Here is a 20,360-nt window from a genome sequence, read left to right on the forward strand (position 1 = left end):
TGCTAGCAAGATAGACTGCAAAAATGGTGTGCACCAGTGCCTTTAGCCAGAGAGAGAGCTCCAATAGACCTCTGTCCCTCTGGCAGGCACTTTAAGCTTACCCAGTGAATCTCCTTCACATATGGCCTAGGCACTTCCAACCTGCCATTTTTGTGCTGGGTGCCAGGACAAGTAAGTCTGCGTGTGAGCACTTTTAAGGGTGAGTTCCAGTTTCCTATAACCCTTGGGTCTCCTTGATGTAAACCCCATTGGTTTTCAAAGACAGACATCTGGGAGCTCATCTCTCTGGTACAGGTCCCAAGAATTGGGGTTCCTGATGTGGGGCTCAAACCCCTCACTCCTCAGGAATATGCTCCATATTTGTTAGATCCCTCCCTTTTGTGGGTCACTGAGTCAGGAGTGGGGTTCCTGGTGAAACCAATCTCTGCCTCTCCCACCGGTCTCAATGTGGCCCTGCCATCTTTGTTGTGGAGTTGTTCAGCTAGTCTCCAGGTCTTTTTCAGAGACAGACATTCTATATGTAGTTGTAGATTTGGTGTGTCTTTGGTAGAGTGAGTAGGATATCTATGTCACCATCTTGAACCACCTCTCCGTTCTGTAGTTTTTAAATCCTCCTTCCTCTTTCCCACTTTGATTTTCCCTTTATTCACTAACATTTGTTTACTCCACTAATAAGAGACCTAGGCTATGGTGATCCCTACATTAAAAAGTTCAAAATTTTCAGAAATAGCTAACAATTTTCCAAAATGAGGTCTGTTATTATCTCAACTCTTTTATAAATGGAGTTTCTCACATATTCTCATATAGCATAAATAGCATGGTTTTGTATAGAATAGACTTCACTGTACTCATAAGAAGAATGCCCTGAACAAATTTTACATTTTTCTAGATGACTGCTGATTATGGCAACATGCTACAAATAAAGCTCTGTATAGTAGAGGAAAGAGATCTGAATCAATCATAGTCACAGCAGTGAACTTGAAAGCATCTAAGTCACCTATGAGTGATGTTCATTGTCTCTCAATAAAGAAGTGATAGGCAAGTACCTACAAATGCTGCTAAACAATGTTAAATAGTTTTCCTTTCTACTAAACTGGTGTCTTCTTTTCTCTCCTTTTACGGCTCCTGAATTTCTAGGTTTTTATAGGCAGACTATCACTCAGAGAATCTTTCCTTTCTTTTTTTCTTAAGTTTTTAAAATAAATTCTACCCCTAATATAGGCTCAAGCTCACAATTCCAAGATCAAGAGTTGCATACCCTACCACTGAACCAGTCAGGGCTCCAAATCTTTTCTTTCTGAAGCAAAATCTTCCAGAAAAGAAGATTCAAAAAGCCAAATAGCTGTTGCTCCACCTTACTTATATTTTGACTAATTATATATGTGGCAAAGCACACTGTTTCCACTCTTAATTTAAAGAGCAAATATTGGTGCCTCAGTCAGTTAAGCGTCCAACTTCAGCTCAGGTCATGATGTTGCAATTTGTGAGGTCGAGCCCTGCATCGGGCTCCCTGCTGGCAGCTTGGTGCCTGGAGCCTGCTTCAGATTCTACGTCTCTTTCTCTCTCTACCCTTCCCCTGCTCACTCTGTCTCTGTCTCCCAAAAATAAATAAATATTTAAAAAAAATTTTTAGGGGCGCCTGGGTGGTTCAGTCGGTTAAACGTCTGACTTCAGCTCAGGTCATGATCTCATGGTTCGTGGGTTCAAGTCCCATGTCCGGCTCTGTGCTGACAGCTGGGAGCTTGGAGCCTGCTTCAGATTCTCTCTCTCTGCCTCTCCCCTACTTGCACTCTTTTCTCTCTCTCTCTCTCAAAAATAAACATTAAAAATAAATAAACATAAAAAAATAAATTAAACATTTAAATAAACATTAATTTTTTTATTTTTTTTAATAAATAAAGAGCAAATATTCAAGCTTTCTTTGTCTCTTAAGGAAAATACACATTCCTCATTCTTTTCCTTTACACAATCAAAATACCCTCAACTAATTTTTTTTTTTTTTTTTTTTTGTGAAGGTTGATAGGTAGGCAGCAGCTCCCTATTCTTTCTCTACAAAATTTCACTCAGTTAACCTTGCATAGGATAACTGTGATCTTAGAAAATGAACCCAAAGTACTTGCCTTTCCAGTCTTCTCCATGCTTCTGTAACTAGAGCTTCAACCAGTAGGTCATGGGTCTCAGTAGCACACCTCAATAAAATCAAGAGAAAATAATTTTCCATACATAAACATTTTTAAAGTATTAAAAACAATCATGCAAGTTAACAATTATAATGCAAAAGTGAACCTCAAGTTATTATACTCTTACACAGTCTTTATTTCTGGTGCATTCCCATTTCAGTATTTTGATTTCTTGATACGGTATAATAAACATCTACATTTTATCCCATGCCTCTCTCATTCTTTTATCTGTTCAATGCCTTCCACTGAACAATGAGAACATTCAACAATACATATTATTTTAAAAGTACACATAACATATATTACTTTTCTCTGATTAGAAAAATATTTTTATAGGAGAGTTTTGTAAAATAAAGAAAAACTTGAATAGGGTACTAAAACTTATTTATAGGTCTGTACTCATAAACAGCCATCATTAATCTGTAGCATTTTTGCTCCATTTGTCTTTTCTACACACATACGGAATATACATATTCCTTTTACAGTTTTTTTTTTAATTTTGTTAAAAGATTTTATTTTTAAGTAATCTCTACATGCAATGTGAGGCTCAAACTCACAACCCCAAGATCAAGAGTCACATGCTCCACTGACTGAGCCAGCCAGGCACCTCACTTTTACACTTTTGTACCCTGCCCTTTTCAGCATTTGCCCATGACACTACATAGTGTTCAAAACAATTTTTAAACATTGTATATTATTCCATTAAATGAATATAGTATCATTTAAACATTCACCTACTATTAGAATTTTAGTTTTTCAATATTATAAATAATGCTGGCATGAATATCAACACACAATAATCTTAAATATGTACCCCAGATTATTCTTTTTTTTTTTTTTTGCATTTTATTTATTTATTTATTTATTCATTTACACCCAAGTTAGTTTGTATATAATGCAATGATTTCAGGAGTAGATTCCACTGATTCATTCCCTCTGTATAACACCCAGTGCCCATCCCAACAAGTGTCTTTCCTAATGCCCCTTACCCATTTAACCCACCCCTGCACCCCCAACTCTTCTAGCGACCCTCAATTTGCTCTCTGTATTTAAGAGTCTCTTATGTTTTGTCCCTTCCTTGTTTTTATATTATTTTTGCTTCCCTTCCCTTACATTCATCTGTTTTGTATATTAAATTCCACATGTGAATGAACTCATATGGTATTCGTCTTTCTCTGACTAATTTTGCTTAGCTTAATACCCTCTAGTTCCATCCATGTAGTTGCAAATGGCAAGATTTCATTCTTTTTGATTGCTGAGTAATACTCCATTGTATACATATTTACCACATCTTCTTTATCCATTCATATCCCAGATTATTTTCTTAGAGATAAACTTTAGAAGCAAAATTATTGGATCCAAGGGTATCTTTATAGTTCTTGATATACATTGTATCATCAGAACATATAAGAGTTCCTCCTCCAGTATAGCTTCATTAACCATGAATACTATCTATATAACTAAACCACATACACTATATATTGTAGGTATAAAAATATCTTTTTAACCAATTTCAATATCTTTATAGCATTAAGCCTATATTAGTTTGTCTCCCAAAAATCAGAAACTTTCACGTTGAGTCATGAAGCAAAATTGAACTACATATTGCTTTTAAAACCTGAAAACAAAATTATATTTTACTCTTGAATCCTTTCATAATTAAAATATGACTTAGGAGCAAAACACAGAAATATAATTTTTAGGTAAATCATCACCAAGCAGCATTCCTCCATCTGCCTAACACACATGAGTCTTGTGAGGTGTTTAACACAATGTTTTGTGGTCTGGAAACTGCCCTCACTCAGAGATTTACAGTATACATTAACATATTAAAGCTTCTGAAGAGTCCTGCAATAAAGACTTGTTGAATTTTATTTTATTCATCGTTTTCCAAGCTGACATGACCACTGAGAAAGCAAAACAGGTATCTTGCCCATTATCATTACATACTCTCTTCATATACCTCAGAGAAAAAACTTTGCAACCACAGAAAGACCACCAAAAAAGGGAAGGCACTCTTCTTTTAGTCTAACACCACTCCCCCTAATAGGTAAAGCCCTAAGCCCCTTTCCTGTATAAGCTGACTTCCTAATAAAAACAACTGTATCTCTGCTTTGTGCAATGCTGACATCTATAGTTACTGATAGTCCTCACAGGTTAGCCAATCAAGTGAGAAAACTTATTTTTCCATGAATGAGACTAAGAAACAGACTAATTGCAACTTCCGTGTGTGTGTGTGTGTGTGTGTGTGTGTGTGTGTGTGTGTGTGTTTCCCTTATATACCTGCTGAATATTTTACTTAGAAAATCCAGTTCTTTTGAAGGCTGGATTCCCTTGCAAATAATGTAAAATTTCTTTTCTTTTTTAATGTTTTCCCAGCTTTATTGAGCTATGACTAACAAGTAAAAATTGTATATATTTAGGTTGCACAACAGGATGTTTGATATACATATATATTGTTAAATGATTACCACAAAGAATATCCTCTAAACATCTTAAAAATATTCAATGATCAGGAATACTATTTATAGGGGGAAAAAAACCACATTGTTTTTCATTTTAAAGAGATTTTTAGAAAACTGATATATAATTATAAACTATAATCATTTCTATAAAAAGTAAAAGTACATTACTTACTGTTGTGTGAGGTACAACACATTCACCAGGGTATCATCATTCATGAATTCCATTTGACTTGTAGCTAAATTATGAAGAGTAATAAACTGGGGATGGTCTCTGACACACTCAACATTTTTTAAAAAGCTGGTCTTCTGCTTTTGAAACTGCCAAAGTATATTAAATGCACATTCCACCTGCTTTTCTGAAAGTATGGCTTTGCTTTTTTGAATAAGATCAAAGATTTGCCCTTCATCTGTACACTTAATCATTTCGGTAATTAGTGGTTTACAACTGCAGGATCGAAACTGAAATGCTCTCCAGGAAAATGGACAAACAGCTCTTAGGCGAAGCATATTTACAAACAATAAGTCTTTTTTTAAAAAGGTATTTTTTCATTTATGTCACAAATTTTCTTAGGTAGGAAAACTATTTGCAACAAGTAGTGAGGTGTAATATCCTGGTAAAAAGGTAACTATTTCTCCTTCATGTATTTTGCTTCCATTATGATAACTCCAAATCCCATTCCAAAATGCAGCTTCTGTAAAAGGATTGGTTTGACATGGATTAATACCAAATTAGTTCCAAAATTTAAATTAAAGTTACAAGCTTTTTCTGCATTAACTCTAGTTAAGACTTTGTTCCTAGTCTGAAGCAAACAGCAGGATTCGGTCCAAAATTAAGTGTCCGGGAAAAGGGGCTTCTTTCTGCACTCCATTTATAAAATGTTTGTTAAATTTTACATATATATAGTTTTCAAATCTGACTACAGAAGCAGAAGGGGAAAAAAATCCTACACTCAGAACCATCTTTTTAAACCAAAAGATGCAGGGTGCCTGGGTGGCCCAGTTGGTTGAGTGGTCAACTTTGGCTTCAGGTCATGATCTCAGGGTTTGTGGGTTTGAGTCTCACACTGTCAGCGCAGAGCCTGCTTTAGATCCAGTCTCCCTCTCTCTCTGCCCCTTCACCCCTCTAAAAATAAATAAACATTTAAAAATAAATAAATAAATAAATAAATAAATGGCTCAAACTGTTTGGAATAAATATGTCACCTTCAATATTTTTACAAGGAACAGCCATTAATTCAGAGTTATAAAATTTTATTTTATTTATTTATTTTAAATGTTTATTCATCTTTGAGAGAGAAAGAGTATGAGCAAGGGAGAGGCAATGTGGGCGGGGGAGCCGACAGAAGATCTGAATCTGAAGCCGGCTCTGCACTGACAACAGTGAGCCTGACGCAGGGCTGGAACTCACCATCCAAGAGATGGTGACTTGAGCTGAAGTCTGACACTGAACAGACTGAGCCATCTAGGCGCACCCAGAACTACAAAAAAAATTTTTTTCATTTTTTGGAAGGATAGTCTCTGGTATATTTACTTTCAGGATAATTGCTCCTTTCCTCTAGAACCCTAAAAGAACTCAAAGGGTTTGGTCCCTACTGACCTCAGATCAGTTTGAACCAAAAAGCAAGATGATTAAAGCTCCAATCAAGAAATAAGAAATCAAGTAATGTATCAAGACATAGTGAAGCAATATAAGAACCAAAGATAATTATGAAAAAGGATAATTTGTTTTAGAAATATACTGTAAATGTTTATATTTCTAATTGAGAAAGAACATTTAGAAAATCTGGGACTAAAATCATAGCATTTAACATTTCTGCAACATTTCATAAAGGACTTTTAAAATATATCATCCTATTAAATTTTCTCAATTAACCTGTCAGGTAGATATCATTTGCATTTTACAGATAAGGAAAGCTATTTGCAAAAAGGTTAAAAATCTACTCTAACTTGTGAAGCTGAGACATTCACTCTGTTCTTTGAATTCTTTCAACTTGGAACACCTCCTTACGTCAACAAACAAATTCTAAAAGATTGCCTCAGAGTCTTGTCTATGGCTATGCTGTCTGTTCACAAGAAAAAACAAAAACAAGATAGAATTGATATTTTATGATCATCAGTACAGCATCCTGGCCCACGCCAACCTGGGTCATACACATACACAAATAACCCCGTACAGAGCAAAGGTATCTTCAAGATTCTCCCGCCTACCCACAACTGAAAATGGAAGCAGCTCAATGATTAGAATATAAAGGTGTCAAGTCCCCAGCTCTGCTCCCAGATAAATGACCTTGGGAAGTCACTTAACAAAAGGAGGGGCCTTAAGACGATGAGTGTAGGGGCCTGTGCAAATGACAAGCATCCTCCACGCCGGGCTCACGGTAACACAGAACGAAAGAAAGTGATCTTCCGCATCCCCGCCTAGGAGTGGGCTCACCCCTGCCCTCCTCTGAGCACTGGAAAATCCAATACCGGAAGGAGGCCTCTGTTCTCAGCCGAACCCTGCATCTCGGGCCCGAAAACATGCTGGGTGGAAGAAAACCTGCCGTAGCTACCCAGCCCTGACTTGCAGGTTAAGTTCTTCCCTTAACAACCTCCAACTTTTCTGGAGGATCCCGGGGAAGGCTGCTTACAATGGCTTAGAAGCCAAGGCTATTCCTGGTCCCCAACAAGAAACGCAACAGGCTTGATTGTGTCATTCCCGCCCACGTCCTCCCATATCACATAGTTTTCCTCGAGAGACATCACCTCTCCTCTGACGGTGCCAGTCCCCAAACCAGGAAAAAATGCCGGGACATCGCAGCGTGCTCAGCGGAAGGCACGTACTACATGCCCCAGAGGACGTAGCGGCGAGGCCAATGGAATGGACGTCGCTTACGCATTCACGAGGAATTCTGGTCATTGTAGTTCCACATTGAGAGACTGGGACGACACATCTTAAACTATAGAAGTTATGGGTCCTTTAGGTCAGTGTTCCTCAATCCAAGTTAAGGTTTTACCCCAGTCCATGAAAGACAGATTTTTTTATAATATATAATAAAATATTATTATTTAGAAAATGAAATTTGAAATGGTAAACATGGAAAAAACACATGTGGATTTTTGTTTCTTACTATATTCAGCATATATGAAATAACTGTCAAGTGGCTACAAAATAAATCCTTACTCTCAGTTTCTGCCCCTGTGTCATGGTGAGGCCAGTCTTTGGACCACACTTTTGTTTTTAATAACTTTATTGAGAAATAATTTACACAGTATGCAATTTACCCATTTAGTGTACAATTCAATACTTTTCTTAATTTAGGGTTGTGGAGCACCACCACAATTTATTTTAAAATAGTTTTGTAAGTCCAAAAAGAAACTGGGTAACCAATAGCAATCACTTCCTATTCCCCACCCCAACACCCTAAGCAACTGCTAATGGCAGAGCACACTTTGAGTTGCACTGGTTTAGGTTGTTTGGAACCAGATCAACTGATAACAAATTTGAAGACTGAGGTGTTCTTAATGCACAGAGTAGAAAGAGTTTCAGAACAAACGTCAGAAAAAACATAGGGATGAAACTGGGCATAACCTGTACCAATGCCCTTCAGTCAAAGACCTATAGTTAAAGTTGGGATTACTGACCAGTTGCAATGAAGCAGAACACACATCCCAAGGGGTGTCAAATTAAAAAGGTGTTAAAAAGAACTTATAGTATTCATCCCTGTGTTAAGTGATTTTGGCAAGGCTTAATGGAGCTTTTCTCTGGACTGGATGCTGTGAGGAAGCAGGAATAATTCTATTATTGGGTATCTTAATAAACTTTATCCATGGGGCAGGAAGAATGAAGTTAAAGCTGTGCTTGACAAAGAGGGAGCAGTCACTCATAATAGCCAGGATACGTAGATGTTTGGTCATTTTTTTGTGATTTGGACTATGTTCTTATTTGTTCTCAGTTCTGATATGATTATGTAACGGTCTTGTTTTTGTCTTGATCCATCATAGCCAGACATTGGCCTTGTCTCATGTTGGTGTTCTGTGTAATTGTTCAACAGAATATGAAGGCTGAGCTATGAGGGCCAGACCAGCTCCTGGCAACAATAAGGCCTAAGTGATAGTGTCAGGACAGTTAGTTCACTGCTGGAATGTGTTTGTCTCCTTGTTTGTGGAATTGTAAGGAGACTGGCCTAAGAAACAAATACCTGAAGCTTGCCTTTCTCTGGAATCTTGTTTATATAAGGAAAGGAAACATTTTAGTCACTGTTAGCAACTTTTTTCCTTACTTGCAGTCTAGGGCATTCATAAAATATATATTTATGTATAAATCAAACCTGAGAACAAAATCAAGGTAATAATTTAAGTCCACAGTCATAAAATTGTATTGTAGCTAATGATTTAAATCATGAAGAAGCATCTTTTACAAGAGCTAACAAGTGGTTAACGAAGGGTGGCTCTTAATTTCCTCCTAGCAAATGTCAATGCCCTTCAGCCAAAAATCACAAGAAGCCTGTAGTTGAGGTTTATTACTTGTTGCAGCTAGAAAAAATGCACACAGCAGGGAGTCATTTAGCTGCGCAGTAAAAGAGTATTAGAAAGAACCTATTATAGGATTCTTTGGTTGGGTAATTTGGGGGAGGGTCTACAGAAGGAAAGGTTCACTCTATCTTGGGTGCCATTAGGAAGTTGGGCAAGTCTATGATTGGGCATCTAATACATCTTAACTATAAAGAAGGCAGACTAAAGTGGGGCTAAAGCTAAAATTGGTAAAGTAGCATTCACTCATTTAATGAGAGAGAAATCTTTGGTATTTTCTGTGGCACAGTGACCTTGTCTGATGTCAATGTTCTGTGAGATTGTTTATGTCCAACAGGAGGACAATATGCTTTGAGTTGTGTCAGATTAGTTTCAAATAACACTGAGGCTTCACAATGAGCATTAGGTCAGTTTCTCCAACATCAGAGCATCAGAGACTTTTGTTTGTTTATTTTTGGTTTTTTTTTTTCTCCCTCACCAAGTAATTTGAATGCTTTTTCTCCTGGAATAATTCTGCCAGTATATATATAAAAAAAGTGTTTATTGGATATAACACCAAAAGCACAGGCAAGAAGAGAAAAAACTAAGTAAATTGAACTTCATCAAAATTTAAGACTTTGGTGCATCAAAGAACACTATCAACAGAGTGAAAAGGCAACTCACAGAATGGGAGAAAATATTTGCAAATGATATGTCTGATAAGGGATTAATATCCAGACTTTTGAAGAACTCCTCTAAATTAGTGACAAAAAATGTTTTTTCAATGGGCAAAAGACTTGAATAGACATTTCTCCATGGTCACATGGAAAAAAATGTTCAGCATCACTAATCATTAGGGAAATACAAATCAAACTACAATGAGAGACCACTTCGTACCCAATAGGTTAGCTATTATCAAAAAAACAGAAAATAACAAATGTTGGCAAGGATGTGGAGACACTGCACCCTTGTGTATTACTTACTGGTGAGAATGTGAAATGGTGCAGCTGCTGTGGAAAACAGTATGGTGGTTCCTCAAAAAACTAAATAGAATTATCATGTAATCTAGTAATTCTACTTCTGGATATATACTCAAAAGAATTGAAAACAGGAACTTGAGCAGTTATTTGTACAGCACTGTTCATAGCAGCATTATTTATAACAGCCAAAATATGGAAGCAACCCAAGTGTCCATCAACAGATAAAGAAAGAAAATATCATATTCACATACAATGGGATTTTATTCAGCATTAAAAAGAAAGGAAATTCTGACACATGCTACAACATGGATGAACCTTGAAGACCCTATGCTAAATGACATAGGCCAGACACAAAAGAACAAATATTGTATGATTCCATTTATATGAGGTACTTAGAGTAGTCAAATTCATAGAAACAGAAAGCAGAATAGTGGTTGCCTGGGGATAGGGGGAAAGGGCAATGAAGAGTTGTATAGAGCTACAGTTTTGCAAGACAAAGAGTTCTGAAGATTAGTTGCACAATGTGAATGTGGTTAACACAACTGAACAATACACTTAAAAACGCTTAAGATTGTAAATTTTATGTTATGTGTATTTTACTACACATTTTAAGTTTAAAAAAAAAACTTAAGTTTTTTTATTTATTTAAGTAATCTCTACCCAACCCCTCCCCCCACCCCAACTAGGGGCTCAAACTCACAACTCCAAGATCAAGAATCACATGTTTCTCTGTCTGAGCCCTTATTTTACTACAATTTTTAAAAAGGTATTCAATTTAAAAAGGAAGGGCAACCTTACTGGTAGTCAGGAAATTAAAAAATAAAATGATACCATTTTTTCACCCATTAAATTGGAAAAGATTGAAAACAATTTTCATCAGGGTAAACAGACATTTTCATTCAACCTTCAAGTATTACAACCTTTCAGGATACTAATCTGGTACTATATGCCATATTTAAAACTATATGTGTCCTGAGATGCACTTCTGGCCATCTTTCCTGCAGCTTTATAAGCATCAATATTTTAAGGATATAAGGATATATGTAAAAGGATGTTTATTACAATATTGTTTGTCTTAACCCAAACTTGCAACAACTGAAATGTCTAATAGGAGAATGGCTGGATAAATTATGGTATATCTATACTATGGAAGGTTATATAGATATCAGAAAAAATGTTCATAATATATTTCATGCAAACAAAAGCAATTTAAGAGTAATATGTGTGATGGAATCTTTTTTGAGAGACAGAGAAAGAGAGAGAATGCACACATGTGAGTGGGAGAGGGGCAGATGGAGAGGGAGAGAGTGAATCTTTTTTTTTCTTAATTTTTTTTCATGTTTATTTTTGAGAGAGAGAGAAACAGAGTGTGAGTGGGGGAGGGGCAGAGAGAGAGAGGGAGACACAGAATCTGAAGCAGGCTCCAAGCTCTGAGCTGTCAGCACAGAGCCGGACATGGGGCTCAAACTCACAGACCGCAAGATCATGACCTGAGCCAAAGTTGGATGCTTAACCAACCCAGGTGCCCCGAGAGACACAGAGAATGAGAGAGAGAGAGAGAGAGAGAGAGAGAGAGAGAGAGAGAGAGAGAATCTTAAGCAGGCTCCATGCTCAGCATGGAGCCCAATTCAAGGCTTGCTCTCACACCCTGAGATCATGACTTGAGCCAAAATCAAGAGTTGACACTTAACTGACTGAGCCACCCAAGAGTCCCTGGGATCTCATCTTTGTTGAAAGAAGGGAGAGAAAGTTCTTAAGTTAATACAGGAATAGAAAAGAAAATCACTGGATACTTCAAGGGAAAAGAATTAGAAAGGATTAGGGGCAATTATTTTTAAATCTCTATAGAATGTTCAAAATTTTACAATAACTTTTATTACTGTGAAATATATGTGACAACAAGCATGCTTCTTTTAAACAATATAATCAAATTGCTCACAGTTTTTAAAATTAATTAATTTAGAGAGAGAGAGAGAGAGCAGGGGAGGGGCAGAAAGAGGGAGAGACAATCCCAAGGAGGCTTTGCAATGTCAGCAGAGAGCCTGATGCACAGCAAAACCTCACAAACCATGAGATCATGACCTTAGCCAAAATCAAGAGTCAGATGCTTTACTCACTGAGGCACCCATGTACCCCAACAAGCATGCGTTTTTAAAAAGTCTAACATATTATTGGTGATATAGAAGAAAATTAGAACAATTAATTTGTTGTTTTTCTATGGATAGAAACAAAAAATTTCATTATTGTAAAATAAGGCAAGTTGAGGCACCTGGCTGGCTCAGTCAGTGGAGCATGTGACTCTTGAGCTTGGGGTGGTAAGTTTGAGCCCCACGTTGGGTGTAGACATTGTTTAAAAATAAAATCTTTTTAAAAATTAAAAAAAATAAATAATGGTAAATTAATTGTAGTAGCCAAGCCCACCAACTTCCCTTCTTTTGGTATCAGACTCTATTCCTCACACTACAAAGACTGAAATGATGTAGGCTAAGCCAAATCTCGTAATTCACACCCATGTCCTAGTAGATGGGTAATGCTATCTGCTGTGATAAATAAAGCCAAATGTCAGTGGTTTAACACATATAGTTTGACTTCTCAACCATATCACATTCCAATGTGAATATCCCTGGTCAGTGGAGGACTTTTCTCTATTCAGAGATTCAGGGAGCTATGCTTCTTTTATAATCTCCCAGGGCCTTAAAACTCTCTGAATCTAGCTGACATAAATAGGAAGAAAGGACATGGAGAAGATATAGTTCTTTTGGAAACATCTTGGCCTAGACATAACATACATAATTTTCACTTACTTTCCACTGATGGAAAGTATTCACATATCTTTACTCAGATGTAAGAGGACAGCTAAAAAAATAAAATAAAAAGTAGGCACGTCAGACACTTCCCAGTGTCACACCCCTCACTATGTAACTGCAAGTACAAATTTTGGGGTCTGTCACTGTAATGCTAATCAAAGACTTCCCTGGCATTTTATAATTGGAGCTGGCAAGGACTTAGATGATTAAGATGTGAGGTAACTTCTTCAGGCTAGAGAATGAAGCCAAAACACAGGTAAGTCAAATAAGACAAGAGACAAGTTCCATGATATTCCAGGTATTCTTTCTTCTCTGTATTAGTTATCCATTGCTGCTATTATAAATCTCCCAAAACTTAGTGACTTAAAACAACATTTATCATCCCACAGTTTCTGTGGGCCAGAAATTCAAAAGTAGCTTGGTTGAGTGGTTCTGGCTCACAGTTTCTTACATGATTTAAGTCAGATATCAACAAGGACTACAGTCATCTGAAGTCTTGACTGACTGACTGAAGTCTTGATTGCTTCCATAGGGCTCACTCACATGGCTGCTGGCAAGAGACTTCAGTTCCTCTCTGACTTTTGCTGGGAAGCCAGTTTCTTGCCACAGAGGCCTCTCCATTTGTCTGCTTGAGCATCTTCATGACATGGCAGTTGATTTCCCCTTGAATGAGTGATCCAAGAGACACAGCAAAGAGGAAATCAAAATGCCTTTTATGACCTGGTCTCCAAAATCACACTGTCACTCTGCCTTTTACTATTCATTAAAAGATAGTCACATTAGAGAATTTATAGACATATTTTAAAACCACCACACTGTGCAGCAGTTTTGTTTCACAAAGCAATACATTCCCAATTTTACCTAAGCTAGCTGAAGCTGGTTTTATTTTATTTGCAAATGAGAGTGCTCACCAATACTGGAATCATAAGGCATATACAGTAAGTATTATTGGGGTGTCTGGGTGGCTCAGTCGGTCAAGTGTCCGACTTTGGCTCAGGTCATGATCTCACAGTTTGTGAGTTCAAGCCCTGCATCGGGCTCTGTGCTGACAGCTCAGAGCCTGGAGCCTGCTTCAGATTCTGTGTCCCCCTCTCGGTCTGCCCCTCCCCCGATCGTGTTTTCTCTCTCTCTCTCTCTCTCTCTCTCTCTCTCTCTCTCTCTCTCAAAAATAAACAAACATTAAAAAATAATAAAATAAAATCTTAAATAAAAGAATATTGTACAACCATTTCAGAAAACTCTTTGGCAGTATCTTCCAAAACTTATCCTATCCATACCCTAAGATCTAGCAATTCCATTCCTGGGTGTATTTCCAACATATATATGAAATATATATGCTCGATATACTAGATACAAGAAAGTTCATAGAAACTTTATTCATAATCGCTAAAACCTGAAAACAAATACCCATCTAAAGTAGAAGAGATAAATAAATTGTGCAATACCCATCGGGATGGTTAATTTTGTGTCAACCTGATTGGGCCAAAGGCTACCTTGATTAAACATTTAGTTACAGGTGTTATCTGCTAGGATGTTTCTGGATGAGATTAGCATTTGAATTGGTGAACTGCTGCTCTCCTGCAATAAACGCAATGCCTTAAAACAGGGGCAGATGCAGAGGGAGGTTGTCCTCTCAGTTTCACAGCTATTAAAATTGGTCAAGACCCTTACATGTACCACTTGCCCAACTGTAGCTGATAATTTACCTAACCTAAATGAGTGAAAAATGTAAATGATCGTAACTTACCCTTCTTTCTATACATTAACAAAATCTAAGTCCCTTTAGCTAGCTCCTTTTAAAACTCACTCACCCCATGTTCCCACAGGGACTGCCACCAGCCCTTCCCCCCAAATACCAGAGGCATTGCTTTTCAACCTAATCTAGGGACGCTTGCCTCTGAAAATAATTTTTAAAACAATATATGTCCTATTTTCTTTTTTTTTTTAATGTTTTTATTTATTTTTGGGACAGAGAGAGACAGAGCATGAGCAGGGGAGGGGCAAAGAGTGAGGGAGACACAGAATCTGAAGCAGGCTCCAGGCTCTGAGCTGTCACCCCAGAGCCTGACGGGGGGGGGGGGGGGGGGCTCGAACTCACAGAATGTGAGATCATGACCTAAGCCGAAGTCGGACGCTTAACCGACTGAGCCACCCAGGCGCCCCAATATATGTCCTATTTTCCTAGAAAATCCTGGATTTGGAGTTAAAGATTGCTTCGGTATTTAGGAACAGTGTGTTTGGGGAGGAAGCACTTATCCTCCCTGAGCCTCGATTTCCTTATCTGTAAAACAAGCATTAATAACCTATAACATGGTGTTGCTGTGAGAACTTAAAAAAAGAAAGAACATCAATGCCCTATGTAATTTCCTTTATTCCTCAACTAGAGCTTTGTTCGTTTCTGGTTTTTTTTTCAACTTGTGTCATAGTGTTAACTGGAAGCTGAAGTAGAATCTCCCCAAAGACTGGGCTTACTTCCCAATACTCTTGACAGAGGATGAATGTTTACTAGATGAAGCATTTCATTTCACGAAGGACATGGCAATCTGACGGTTACAAACATTCCCAACCAACTCACACGACAAAGATTAAGTTACCTATGAACTAGGTATTTGACAGGAACCAACATCCTAGAATTACCAGGGAGGGCCTACGTGACGCAAGCAAAGAGAACACCAGAAGATGCGGCCAACCAACGGTGACGTACTTCCGGCGCGACGCTTTCTCTCCACGCCAGGACTGGATGGTGGGGGAGGGAGGCGGTTAGTGGGCTTTAGCGCCTTTTCTGGCGGCGGTAGATTTGAAGCGCCTTTAAAGGACCGGACCCGAGAACTGAAGACTACTGGAGCAGGTAGGTGGCGCGAGGCCCGTATTTTTTCGGTGGCGTCCTTTGCAGCAGTCCCGGAGTACGAGAGCGGGAAGGGCCCGAGGAGAGGGGCGGAGCCGACGCGTTAGGCCCGGGCGAGTCAACTACCTTCCCCTCGAAGTATCTGGGCTATCTCGTTCCTGAACTAGTTCCCCAAGAACTGTGGCGCTGGCTCCGCAGCCGTTGCAGCTGGACCAGGCCTCCAGCCGTGCCTCCGGGGCCTGGGAAACGGTCCTCCCCCTGCCAGCCCCCGCCCTCTCCACTTGGGCGCACACCTCCCTCCCTGACGCATTTTGCCGCACAAGCTGTAATATGGCGGCAGCAACGGCGGCCTGAACTCTAGGGAACGAGGGTGATTTTTGATGCTTCAAAATCGTAAGTCTGATCGCTAATGCGGGGTAGGTGGGAGGTTTGGTGGGGAAGGGGTAACCTGATGTCCTGTCAGGTTAGGATTGGAGAGTGGCGGGCGAGGAACCTGGATCACAGGGGTTAAGATTAGACTGAAAACAGGCTTTCCTCCACTCCGACCTTTTCGTCTTACGGACGGCGGCTGTCGTGCATACTTAAGTGATACAGGCCTCTTAGTTAAGCATTTTACTTAAACTGAAATCCAGGCTCTTCGCTTTTCATCCCAGGGCTGTCTAAAGTTCGCCCACGTTTCCAAGGACCTGTGAGCAGCGCAGGCATTTTAGGAGAAGATAATTACTCTTTAGGAGGAAGGCGATGCCTTCAGGGCTCCATATGCCTTGGGGGAAGTGTGCGAATTTGGCTCATCTTTAGTCTTTTAAGGAGCTAAGTCGAGCTCTGCGGGAATGGAGAACTCTCAGTCATTTTGGAAATGTTGTAAAAGCACCATTTTGTGCATTAATCTAATTTATTCTCACACCAGTACTTTCTGTTCAGAACCAAGCTTTTGCAGTAGTGATGACAAATACGTCCAAGAAACAGATGTTTTGGACGTTTGGGGGTCCTTTAACTTTTAGTGGCTAAAACCACATGGAGCGGAAAGCATGTGTGCGTGTGTCCGTACGTAGTCCCATTTGGGAAAGAAGAAAAAAAAACGCTAGTAATTTGCGGGTTCGCAAAGATGATGGGTGAGGGGGTGGGTGTGTGAACGTTTTTGAAATAGTGCTGTAAAATCCAGAAAAAGCACAGATATCTAGAATGGCTGCTTTTCTCATAATATTTTTTCTTGGTACCCGAAAAGTTACGGTTCTAGCATTTCCCCCCTTGTTATGTTAACCATTTTAGATGGGATTCTTTTATTATTATTTTTTTAATTTTGTCTTTGTTTATTTTTGAAGGAGAGAGACAGTTTGAGTGGGGGAGGGGCAGAGAGAGAGAGACAGACAGACAGACAGACAGACAGGTAGAGGTAGACACAGAATCTGAAGCAGGCTCCAGGCTCTGAGCTGTCAGCACAGAGCCCGAAGGGGGCTCGAACTCATAAATCTTGAGATCCTGACCTGAGCGTAACTCGGCGCTCAACTGACTGAGCCACCCAGGCGCCCCTAGATGGGATTATTTCTGTCTTAATCAGTTCATTTTTACATCGTTTGACGTATTCTTTTTTATTCAGGATTATAGGTGCCCTGAAATCCTAATGGGTCGTAGTAGGATTCTGTGGGGTTATTTTGTTTTGTTTTGTTTTGGGGTTGTTGTTTTTTTTTTTAAACTGTGTTTGCTTTTTAAGGTTTTTTTGTCTTTGCGGGCTGTTGTCAGGGTTGCCTCCCCCTGCTGTCAGGAGTGTACAAGTATGCAAGCTTCCTAGGTTAGAAAATTTGAATTTGTTTCTGGCTCAACCATCTTTCTGAACCTCAGTTTCTTCATCTGTAAAATACTTTGATTTCAGGCTTTCATCAGCTGTGGGCTTCAAAAATAAATAATCAGGTTTGTTAAAATTCTGTGTAAAATTGGCTTTCAATAATAACTCAGTGGTTCTATGAGTGATACGTTTATTGTGACTTTTTAAAGATCTTTCATTTTTGGTACTTGTTATTGTGGTCTTGCAGTATCAGTGGTCTCTGGGTAAGGTTTTTGTCCTTTTGATACTTTGCGTATTTTATTTTTTGTTATTTTTTTAAAAATATTTATTTATTTTGAGGGATGGGACACAGCACGAGTTGGGGAGGGGCAGAGAGATAGGTGAGAGAGGATCCCAGGCAGGCTTCATGCCATCAGCACAGAGCCAGATGTGGGGCTTGAACTCATGAAATTGTGAGATCATTACCTGAGTCGAGAGCAAGACTTGGATGCTTAACCAACTGACCACCCAGGCGCCCCACATTTTGTGTATTTTAAACATTTTTTTTCAACGTTTATTTATTTTTGGGACAGAGAGAGACAGAGCATGAACGGGGCAGGGGCAGAGAGAGAGGGAGACACAGAATTGGAAACAGGCTCCAGGCTCCGAGCCATCAGCCCAGAGCCTGACGCGGGGCTCGAACTCACGGACCGCGAGATCGTGACCTGGCTGAAGTCGGATGCTTAACTGACTGCGCCACCCAGGCGCCCCATTTTGTGTATTTTAAATGAGATTTTCTGTCAGGCAACTTACATTCTACATGCAAAGAAAAACTGGTGGTGTGAACGAGCTCTAGTAGTTATCAGAACACCATCAACAATTAATTCTTCCAGTGTTGTTCTTTTAAGAAACAGACGTTGTTTTCCCCTTATTTTTTTTTTTACTAATAGGATATTTCAATAGAATTATAATTTGTTACTTAGTTTTAGTGTTCTAAGGTATTAAGGTGTCTAACTTGTCATGTATTAGGAATACATAGATAATTAATTCAAGTGATTTGAAAAGTTTGTTGCAGATGTGCTACAGTGTGTTATTGCACATTTTTGGCTTTAATATTAGCACCAAGCTTTAGTTTTTAGATTTAGGTGTCAGTGGTTTTGCCCTAGTTTAATTCATATGCTGTCTCTGTAAAAACTCTTTTTTTAATTTCTGTGGGGCAAATCTTGCATCTTGAAATTTACTACAGGCAGTATTGTAAATACTCAGAGAAAACTTCTGTAACTGGGACTTTGTACTTTCAGTACCAGGCAGGAAATCTTTTGTGGTGGCTTAAAATGATCACCAACTTCTTTGTGAAATGTAATTACGTCATACTTACTTATAAATATAGGCATCAATTTTTTTAATATAAAATGTTATTTTTAAAACATGAATGATTCCTTAAGTCATTGATTTTTTTAAAATGAATGAAGCCTCTTTATGTATTAAGCTACTGCTCATTGTGTATAAACTTTAGCTTAAGATTTATTTGTAATTATGTCATTGCATTGTGGTCATAGATAGAATTTAAAATTAAATAAGCTGTTATCTGGAATATTTGTGAATAAGCTAGTTTCTACAGTGAAGCTGTAAAGTACTTAACTAGAAAACTCTTGCTGTTTTCAACTTATGACCTTGAGCCAGTCACTTCAGCTCTCTAGTCATGTCAAATCTATAAAATCAGATTGGACCAGATTAAGGTTCCTTCAAACTTCTAAAGTCTGTAATTTATATAGGAATTACCAGATTGGCTAACATGTTGTTGTTATATGGTATAGGTATATTTCTGGAAGCAATGGTATACATTTATCATTGTAAGAACTTAAATAATTGCAGGTACAGCATTAAGAATATTAGCAGAGATTTCCCAGTTAGTATATGCTTTTTTAGTTTGGTACTGACATAGCTGTACTATATTTTTATGCTCTCAGGTTGTATGTTTGGAAAGCATATAATATCCTATTTAACACTGAACTTGGCAACATTACAGCTTTTCTCTTTTTATGTTTTCTAAAGAATTTCAGAAGTGCCTATACACTGTTATATTTCTACCAGCACAGTGATTTGTGACTGTCAAAGACACTAAGGGAGGGGGCACTATGGAAGATCACAGGTGCCTTTCCTGATGCCTCAGAATATTAACTTGTTTGTACTTAGTTTGCTAGCACTATGGTACTCATAAATATATTAAAATGTTTTTGAAGCAATCTATTTTCATTTCTCCTTTGATCTCTGAACTACACAGGGTAAAGAGGCTAGTCTGAATGTCAGATTGCCTTTTTTGAAAGTAATCTATGAGATCTGCTATACTTGTAATTAGTTTAATGCAATATGCTTTTAGAAGTGGAAATCTTGTGTGAAAATTGTTACCTGTGTTATTAAACTTAAGCAGGTAAGAACTTTCCATCTTTATTTCTTAGTTCTGAACTGAAGATGCTCCTTGTGGATTCTGTTTTTTTAAAAATAAAAGAAACATTTTATTAGTAAAATGCAGCTCCGTTAGGCAGATTGAGGGAATAAGTTCTGTTTCAGTATGGAATAGATTCAGGGGATGGTTACTGGTAGGCTCTGGGAGAATTTACTGACTACAGATAGATATTAGCTATACTCCATGTGAGAAGCAGTACATTTAGGGGGTACAGTACATTTGAAGCAGAACCTGGTTTTGCTCATGTCTTGATTAACTCGTATTCTTTGCATTTGATAATGTAGTCCTGGGCCAGGCCCTATGCATGGTGTTGAAGATACAAGAGTTTTGAGTTCGAGGACTTTACAGACAAGTTTATGACAA

The 20,360-nt window shown here is 38.4% G+C and overlaps 2 protein-coding genes across 7 annotated transcripts in view; one reads left to right on the plus strand and one right to left on the minus strand.

The window, feature by feature from the left end:
- FASTKD1 (FAST kinase domains 1) overlaps window positions 1-7,484 on the minus strand; it is a 60,099-nt gene extending 52,615 nt beyond the window's left edge. For all 4 annotated transcript variants that reach the window (XM_040475317.1, XM_040475316.1, XM_040475313.1 and 1 more), the window contains exons 1-3: window positions 7,391-7,484; window positions 4,818-5,337; window positions 2,121-2,189 (exon numbers count right to left, since the gene is read on the minus strand). In XM_040475317.1, the coding sequence (XP_040331251.1) occupies window positions 2,121-2,189; window positions 4,818-5,152 (404 nt within the window). In that variant the 5' untranslated portion in view covers window positions 5,153-5,337; window positions 7,391-7,484. The remainder of the gene's footprint in view (window positions 1-2,120; window positions 2,190-4,817; window positions 5,338-7,390) is intronic.
- Window positions 7,485-15,616: 8,132 nt separating this feature from the next.
- Window positions 15,617-20,360, plus strand: part of PPIG (peptidylprolyl isomerase G) — a 46,109-nt gene continuing 41,365 nt past the window's right edge. Inside the window, exon 1 of one of the 3 annotated variants that reach the window (XM_040475318.1) lies at window positions 15,617-15,771. The gene's annotated coding sequence lies outside the window, so the exon portion shown is untranslated. Of the gene's footprint in view, window positions 15,772-15,890; window positions 16,162-17,519; window positions 17,558-20,360 lie in introns of those variants that run through there. The other 2 variants (XM_040475319.1, XM_040475320.1) reach the window with 2 other exon arrangements.

This window comes from Herpailurus yagouaroundi, unplaced genomic scaffold (assembly GCF_014898765.1).
Source record: "Herpailurus yagouaroundi ecotype Mexico unplaced genomic scaffold, PumYag 140, whole genome shotgun sequence".
NCBI classification, from domain to species: Eukaryota; Metazoa; Chordata; class Mammalia; order Carnivora; family Felidae; genus Herpailurus; species Herpailurus yagouaroundi.